This window comes from Salmo salar, chromosome ssa11 (genome assembly GCF_905237065.1).
Source record: "Salmo salar chromosome ssa11, Ssal_v3.1, whole genome shotgun sequence".
Lineage (NCBI taxonomy): Eukaryota > Metazoa > Chordata > Actinopteri > Salmoniformes > Salmonidae > Salmo > Salmo salar.
This window is the reverse complement of record NC_059452.1, coordinates 103,639,238-103,648,362: the sequence shown is the minus strand read 5'-3', so window position 1 is coordinate 103,648,362 and position 9,125 is coordinate 103,639,238. Positions and strand designations below refer to the sequence as shown.

At 40.7% G+C, this 9,125-nt stretch overlaps 1 protein-coding gene across 1 annotated transcript in view; it reads right to left on the bottom strand.

Annotated features, from left to right (window-relative positions):
- ufm1 (ubiquitin-fold modifier 1) overlaps window positions 1–8,208 on the bottom strand; it is a 23,745-nt gene extending 15,537 nt beyond the window's left edge. The window contains 4 exon segments of the mRNA NM_001146524.1: window positions 770–809; window positions 7,238–7,295; window positions 8,001–8,057; window positions 8,161–8,208. Of these exon segments, the coding sequence (NP_001139996.1) occupies window positions 770–809; window positions 7,238–7,295; window positions 8,001–8,057; window positions 8,161–8,162 (157 nt within the window). The 5' untranslated portion in view covers window positions 8,163–8,208.
- Window positions 8,209–9,125: the final 917 nt, after the last annotated feature.

Sequence of the window (9,125 nt, the reverse complement as noted above, 5' to 3'; positions counted from 1 at the left end):
CGTTATCAGATCTTCAACCAAAACCACATTTTAGATAAAGGGAACCCAAGTTTACAAACACCCAATTCCCCGGTGTGAAAAAAGAATTGCCCCTTTACACTCAATAACTGGTTGTGCCACCTTTAGCTGCAATTACTGCAACCAAACGCTTCCTGTAGTTGTTGATCAGTCTCTCACGTCGCTGTGGAGGAATTTTGGCCCACTCTTCCATGCAGAACTGCTTTAACTCAGTGACAATTGTGGGTTTTCAAGCCTGAACTGCTAATTTCAAGTCCTGCCACAACATCTCAATTGGGATTAGGTCTGGACTTTGTCTAGGCCAATCCAAAACTTCAAATTTGTTTTTTTTTAACCATTTTCATGTAGACTTGATTGTGTGTTTTAGATCATTGTCTTGCTGCATGACCCAGCTGGGCTTCAGCTTCAGCTCATAGATGGATGGCCTGACATTCTCCTTTAGAATTGTCTAACAGAGCAGAATTCATGGTTCGTTCTAAAGCAAGTAGTCCAGGTCCTGAGGCAGCAAAGCATCCCCAAACTATCACACTACCACCACCATGCTTGACCATTGGTATGAGGTTCTTAAATGTGGAAGGCAGTGTTTGGTTTTTACCAGACATAATGGGACCCACCAACACAATGTAACATACTCACCTGTTTCTATTAAGACCTGACACAATGTAACATACTCACCTGTTTCTATTAAAACCAACACAATGTAACATACTCACCTGTTTCTATTAATACTGACACAATGTAACAGACTCACCGTTAGTAATGATGGCACTGGTGGCTGCTGGTACTTTGAACTGTGAGAGGAAACAGACAGAATGATCATGCTATACACCTGGATCTCAGTAGTCCAGGGGTGTTTAAACCTCTCCTCTGTGACCCCCCAGCCATTCCATGCATTTGATCTATTCCAGACCTAGCCCACCTGATTCAACTTGTCAACTCATCCTCAACCCCATGAATCAGGTGAATCAGGTCAACTATTTCAGGGCTAAAACAAACGTGTGAAATGTCTACGGGTCCCTGTGAAGAGGTTTGAAAACCCCGGAAGGACAACCGAGGTGAGAGAGGGGAGTTGGGCTCACAGGGAGAGAGGGGAGTTGGGCTCACAGGGAGAGAGGGGAGTTGGGCTCACAGGGAGAGAGGGGAGTTGGGCTCACAGGGAGAGAGGGGAGTTGGGCTCACAGGGAGAGAGGGGAGTTGGGCTCACAGGGAGAGAGGGGAGTTGGGCTCACAGGGAGAGAGGGGAGTTGGGCTCACAGGGAGAGAGGGGAGTTGGGCTCACAGGGAGAGACATGCACTGCCACAACTGTGTGAGTGTGTGTCAGTAATGATGTGAGAGTCCGCTGTTTGTTCACCCGCCCACAATTTCTAATAAGCCACCCACCCGACTAAATGTGATAAAGTGAAAATCTGAGGCCCACACCCGACTCTAACCCTCAAATATAGAAAATGCGCTGTACAGTCAGAGATGTTGTTAAGATATTTTGACTGAACTTTTTAGATGATGTTTCTGATTATAATGTCCCACATTTTGGTAGGCTATTTGTTAGTCAACTTAGTCAGCTTCTCTTCTGTCATTATATGTTGCCCTAGAGGACTAAACAAATCCTTGCTCACCAGAATAATGTCAAATCTATAGAATTAACACTTCAATCTAGTTGACATTGGTAAAATGTGTTTTCTCTTTCATCTCTGCTTCTCTCACACAGCAAAGATGTTTAGGGACCGGGGGGGAATAAAAAGCAATAACTAAAAAGAATGGGAAAGATTTTCCGTGCAAAACGTTCAAATGAGATCAGTTTGAAACATTTTAAAGGAACTTAAAAAGCTGTTCAAAAGACCCAACATCTTTTTTTGATATGATTTCAGTTCGGCTTGGATGCATATTTTATGTGGTTGAAATACTAATCAGCTTTTATGATGCTGATAAAGATAGAACCTTTACAAACAGTCCCTAACCACGCAGTCATTCTCACAAGATGCTGAAAGAAATCAGTTCTCCACTCCTGTTCCTGAGTCAAAATGTTCATTTGGTGTATCATTTTACTGCAAGAAATTCTTAATAGTATTGAGCAAGAGTTAATAGTATATTGGCTATGTGAGAAGTTATAGATCTACAGTCAGTGTCCAGATAAGCTACTATTACATTTAACCCATCTGAACAGTACAGTTCCCTTGACGTGCCATTTTGAAGTCCCCCGTCATGTGACTGTGGAATTTGTATCGCACCTCACAATCATTATACATAATAGAGCCGGCACTGCGATCAACCACTTTTACTACTTCACCAAATCTTTCCCAAACATTAGACTACTGTTCTGTCCCTCCCTTGTCTTTATTTTCAACTCTACATTTCACATGGTTTTTTTTTCTTACTGAATTACAACTCCGAAATTGTCCTTTTTGCCTCAGTGGATTGACATAAAATGTTCTGCCTAAATTCCCAAAATTATTTGCTGTGTATTTGTTGCCTACAGTCAGGCCCAAAGCAACGTGCTACACCAGATACAAATGATGAAAGAAAAACCTCAAATGTAGCCTACAGATACGAATTGCACAAGAATTATACATTGACATATTTTATGCATTATTTTCATATTATTCAACCCTAAACCTGCCCGTCCTGCGGATATAACCGCAGGGCCTGCGGGTTACGAGTCAACCCACGCATCTCTACTTGTCACAGAGGTTGCTGAGCTTCGATAGAGAGGAAAAGTGATGGAGGATTATCTTCATGCTCTGTAACTGCAGTAGAGATTAAAGGATTTGTCCTAATAAAATGTAAAAACTGTGAAAACGCTGAATGTTCCAGTTGCTTAGAGGAACGTCTAATCTCTTCTATTGAGTTCTCCTAACTGGGCACTTGGGGTTTTGTGTTCTAGTGACTGCAAAGTTTTGGCAAATAAAACAAGCACACACCAAGTCCATTGCAAAAATAATGCTTAAATAGCCTATTTATTGATGAAAATACCAGTCAATGTAAATACATTTTACCGGTCATGCATACCGGTCTATGGGTTAATTTGCATCATTTAGTGGAAATAAATTGGTGTGTGTATTTTTCGTTAGTTGTTATGATTCTTCTTTATAAAGTGCAAAGCATACTGATACAGAGTTTAAGATGAAAATATGTCAGACAGTGTGAGAGTTGCTGCTACAGTTCCTGTTGCTGCTGGCGTGAAACATGCTTTTATAAGACAAATAATTGTGCAACAATTTTAAATGAAATCGCATGTTTAAAACAGTTCTGATGGCCATGATTGAAAAAAAATATATATATATATATATACTATTTTTACTTCTAAACTGATAAGTGAAGTGGGCTTCCCATTCAAGTGCAATGGTAGGCAGGCTTCAGTGTGTCACACTGTACAATGTGAGCTTGCAGTAGTATGCATTTTGAAAACTGTGTGTGAAACCTGAACATTTCACTTCATATTATGAGGCACGTCTTACGTTGCTTCAAAGTAGCCTAGACAAAATCTGCTTCTATAAAACGTAGAGTCAATTATTTTATAAAGACCTCCATATGCCATTGAAACTAGTAGTCTTTTTCTCTCAAGTTCTATTGGTTTTCAAAATCAACTTTCTTTCATTGTCCAGCAGCCAAAGGCACAACCCTAGTCATATTAGTAACCCATGCTAGTTGATGATAATCCAAGTCATATTAGTAACCCATGCTAGTTGATGATAATCCTAGTCATATTAGCAACTGATGCTAGTTGTTGATAATCCAAGTCATATTAGTAACCGATGCTAGTTGTTGATAATCCAAGTCATATTAGTAACCCATGCTAGTTGTTGATAATCCAAGTCATATTAGTAACCCATGCTAGTTGATGATAATCCTAGTCATATTAGCATCCCATGCTAGTTGTTGATAATCCTAGTCATATTAGCGACCCATGCTAGTTGATGAGAATCCTAGTCATATTAGCGACCCATGCTAGTTGATGAGAATCCTAGTCATATTAGCGACCCATGCTAGTTGATGAGAATCCTAGTCATATTAGCGACCCATGCTAGTTGATGAGAATCCTAGTCATATTAGCGACCCATGCTAGTTGATGAGAATCCTAGTCATATTAGCGACCCATGCTAGTTGATGAGAATCCTTGTCATATTAGCGACCCATGCTAGTTGATGATAATCCTAGTCATATTAGCGACCCATGCTAGTTGATGACAATCCTAGTCATATTAGCGACCCATGCTAGTTGATGACAATCCTAGTCATATTAGCATCCCATGCTAGTTGATGATAATCCTAGTCATATTAGCATCCCATGCTAGTTGATGATAATCCTAGTCATATTAGCGACCCATGCTAGTTGATGACAATCCTAGTCATATTAGCAACCCATGCTAGTTGTTGCATCTTTAGATCTCCCCTCTTTCTAAATTTGGAATGAATATGTTCATCTCTGTCACATGAAACAGCTCTCATTTGCAATGTACTTTTAACAACTGTGTTTTCTGTCTAATTGCATTATGGAACAAACATTTGCGGGTACCCCAATGGCGTGTACCCCAATGCAGTGCTTATAATGTGAAGAAATAGTTTATAAAATGTTATAGCTAAATGTTCTGATCTGTTGCATCAGCCTCATTGCTTTTGAAAGTTTTTTTGTTGTTGATGTACTGGTTGAATGAATTTGGGATCTTTCATCCCACAACTGTCCCAGAGTCAGTTTGGAATAGGCAAATGTATTTTTCCCGCACAGAATGACACGCTGATTAAACAGAATAGGTAAACTTTTCTAGTATGGGGGAATAGTAGACTGACACAGTCTAGTGGTTTAGCTGTTCGTTACTCATCTTGTTGACTGTGGAAAAGTAAATGTGGATAGTTGTGGATAGGACCGCATACCGTTGCATCCTCAACTTGCATGTTCTGTTAAGATGAATTACCCTCATCAAGATGTAATTTCTATCATTCTGATCACAGTGGGTGGACACCCTAATCAGGTTACACACCCAATGCATATGGGTACGGTACATTTCTCAAATGTCTGGTCAATTAAAAATGCTTCCGGTTAAATGTCCGGCCACACACACACACACACACACACACACACACACACACACACACACACACACACACACACACACACACACACACACACACACACACACACACACACACACACACACACACACACACACACACACACGTCATCAAGGGAGAAGGGAGGGGAAGCTAATCATTAACGAAAGATTACGCTATCTATGAGAAACAGCCTGAAGGCAAAATACTAATTGAGATTTCGTTCGCAGGAGAGAAAAAAAAAAAAATGACTGCTGTCTACTGTCAAACTGTTAGAATCATCCTCAGCATTCTAAGAACATAATTGTCTCTGTCAGGATTCTACTTTGTATAAAGAGGACAAAGCATATAGCAGCAGAAACAGCAATCACTCATGTCTGCTTGAATCATGATGAGCCTCATGAGTTTCCTATGGGCTTATAGAGGAACATAACTCAAGAGAATACCCCTGTTACTGTCACACAGAGACAGAGAGAGACAGAGGAGATGCCACTAGTCTGAAGTCAAGGAGATAAGGATGGCTAAGCGAGCACGGAGCAGCACGGGCATTCTAAATCAATCACAGATGAGCAGGAGAATGAGGAGAGAAAGAAAAACGTATTATGTAGCTGGGAATGGAGAATGGACAATGGGTTGAAGAGGGAGGGTAGGAAAGATACAAATGAATTACTGCTACTCTCAAAGCATTACCCATCTGCCTCATTTAATCTTTAGGAGTGAATACTCTGTCCATTATTTGGATGGTGATTATTGTAAATCTAAATATTAAAAGGGAAGGGATCCACTGATTCAAGGAACTCTGATCGGTATTCGGCAAGACAAACAATAGTCCTCTCCCAGCTTAATATCCACTATAAATTGTTTATTGACTTAATAGCATGTGGAATGACAGTTCCAGCTACCGAAGCAGGCAGGGTGGGACCAGACTAAACAGAGAGGAGATGCTCAAGCCTGGTATCTATATTGTATATCCTGTATTGTTGCCATGTCATACATGTAAGAGAGGAGACAGAGGAGAGACTCTAGCCTTATCCTTACTATAGGTGCTTTATCTAATCTTTGAGAGTCGCCATGCAACAGAGTAGGACTCAAGCCATCTCGTATCCATACTGTAGGCAAAGCCTATGTGCTGTAGCCAACTCTAGTATTATATCATTGCTATGCCATACATGTATGAAAGGAGACTGAAGAAAGACTCAACCCTCATATCCATAACGGTATGAGAATAGACTGAAGGGAGACTCAACCCTCATATCCATACATGTATGAGAAGAGACTGAAGAGAGACTCAACTCTCATATCCATACATGTATGAGAGGAGACTGAAGAGAGACTCAACCCTCATCTCCATACATGTATGAGAGGAGACTGAAGAGAGACTCAACCCTCATCTCCATACATGTATGAGAGGAGACTGAAGAGAGACTCAACCCTCATCTCCATACATGTATGAGAGGAGACTGAAGAGAGACTCAACCCTCATATCCATACATGTATGAGAGGAGACTGAAGAGAGACTCAACCCTCATATCCATACATGTATGAGAGGAGACTGAAGAGAGACTCAACCCTCATATCCATACATGTATGAGAGGAGACTGAAGAGAGACTCAACTCTCATATCCATACATGTATGAGAGGAGACTGAAGAGAGACTCAACCCTCATCTCCATACATGTATGAGAGGAGACTGAAGAGAGACTCAACCCTCATCTCCATACATGTATGAGAGGAGACTGAAGAGAGACTCAACCCTCATATCCATACATGTATGAGAGGAGACTGAAGAGAGACTCAACCCTCATATCCATACATGTATGAGAGGAGACTGAAGAGAGACTCAAGCCTCATATCCATACATGTATGAGAGGAGACTGAAGAGACTCAAGCCTCATATCCATACATGTTTGAGAGGAGACTGAAGAGACTCAAGCCTCATATCCATACATGTATGAGAGGAGACTGAAGAGACTCAAGCCTCATATCCATACATGTTTGAGAGGAGACTGAGAAGACTCAACCCTCATCTCCATACTCTGTGCTTTTGTTCCTCTTTTTTGGGGGGGCTACATCTTGTAAAGTGGGTTGTGACCCCTTAAAAATGCTTTCACTTGACTTGTTGTATTATAGCCCAACTACTTTTTTTGTTGCAATACACAGTTTGAGATGAACTCACCTCCTCTGCTGCAAACTTCAACACGGCTGTAAACGGCGTGCTCTCTGGGACACTGAGTCTGAAACAAGAAATACAGTCCTATTTTATATCACTCCAACTGTCTGCTCCCCATGGAACCTTTTTGCCGTGGTGTAATCGGTAAGGAAAGGCTTCATAGGCCTATTTGCCGTGGTGTAACCGGTAAGGAAAGGCTTCATAGGCCTATTTGCTGTGGTGCTGCAGAGTCCTGTTCTGTGTTGACTGTTCAACTATGACGTCAAATTTCATAAAGTGCAAAAACAGCAGGTCATCAAGATTCGTGGTGACATATGGTAGGCTGGCTGAAAGCCTGGAACACATAGGCTAGCTAGTTAGCAATGTTGTGATTTAACGTTATTTGGAAATGTCTGCAAACACATTGCAAGAGAGGGTTATGTTATTCGCTCACTGTGTGCCCAGATACTAAGCAAATGACAGTGCTAATGGCAACAACGAAAGCATCTGCAAAAACTGACTACTGTCATTGTGAATTGGCATGCTAGCTAACTAGCTGGCCAGTGACAGCTGTGTTATGGTTCATGGGAACAACATGCTTCCAAGAGGTAACAGCTAGCATCTTGCAATTAGCTAGTACTAGTAGCTAGATAGCTTCAACACTTAGTTAGCTACAGGCGAATATAATGAAGATCACGGCTAGCTAAACAAGCTACATGCATGGGTGTGACGGTAAGCATCAGTATTCATTGATGTTTTTAGCTAACGTTAATGCTGATCTGTCACTTACACTTTGTATGGTAGCCGGGGATCCGACGTCAGAGTGATTTTAAACGTGACTTTAGACCTGATGGAGGAAACAAACACAGTTATCATCACACTGCTTTTTTTGCTAAATAATAGTAATATATTAAATGTGTTTTATAGGACAGAATGAGAGGTAAACTTACATTTTCTTGGTGACTGTGGTCTCTTCTGCACACCGTTAACATAGACCCGGAAGTCAGAAGGACTCCGTGGAACACGTCATCAGTTTGATTAGATTTTAGCAGCCTCGCCGAATGAGTTTGATGGTTTTTTTTAATTGAAATACTTAAACAATTGTATTCCATTAATTTATTGTATAGTAAAGTCTAGAAACAAGTAACAAAACAGAAAGAGTTGTGCTATTAAAAGATAGGCGTCTTTGACAGAGTGCTTGTCAATTTACCGTAACATACGACCACATGCGCACACCTATTTGTACATTTGCAGAACTACAAGCCCAAGTGACTGATAATGTATTTGTTTGAAGAATCAACTATTAATATACCATTACTATATACAGAAAATATAGGATAGCGATAACCTTTTTCATGACATTAGACTAGAAGTAAAGTGTGCAGTGATTTGCAGAATGTATGCTGCCTTGCTCTCATGCATGTATAAAGTAATCTCATGCATTTATAAGGTCAGAATGTACAGTGCATTCAGAAAGTATTCACACCCCCTTAACTTTATCCAGGTTTTGTTGTTACAGCCTGAATTTAAAATAGATTAGATTGAGATTTTGTGTCACTGGCCTATTACACACTATACCCCTTAAGGGGTAAGAATACTTTCTGAAGGCGCTGTACATTCCGTTGCTCTCATTCATTTATAAGGTCATTGATTAATTGATCAAAAAATCCCCAATAGCCTTTTCCTCTACAATGTGCTGAGGTTTGCTCTCTAGAGCAGATAGGTCAGTGCAGATAGTGCAGATAGGTCAGTGCAATAGGCAGTAATGCATCCTTCTTTAGCTAAACATGTCAAAGTATGATGGTGCCTAATGGTATAGACATTGGTAGTGAACTACGTTTGACCAGGGCCCATCAAAAGTAGTGCACTATGTAGTGCAGGGCTCTCCAACCAATGATGTATGCAAACCCTGGAT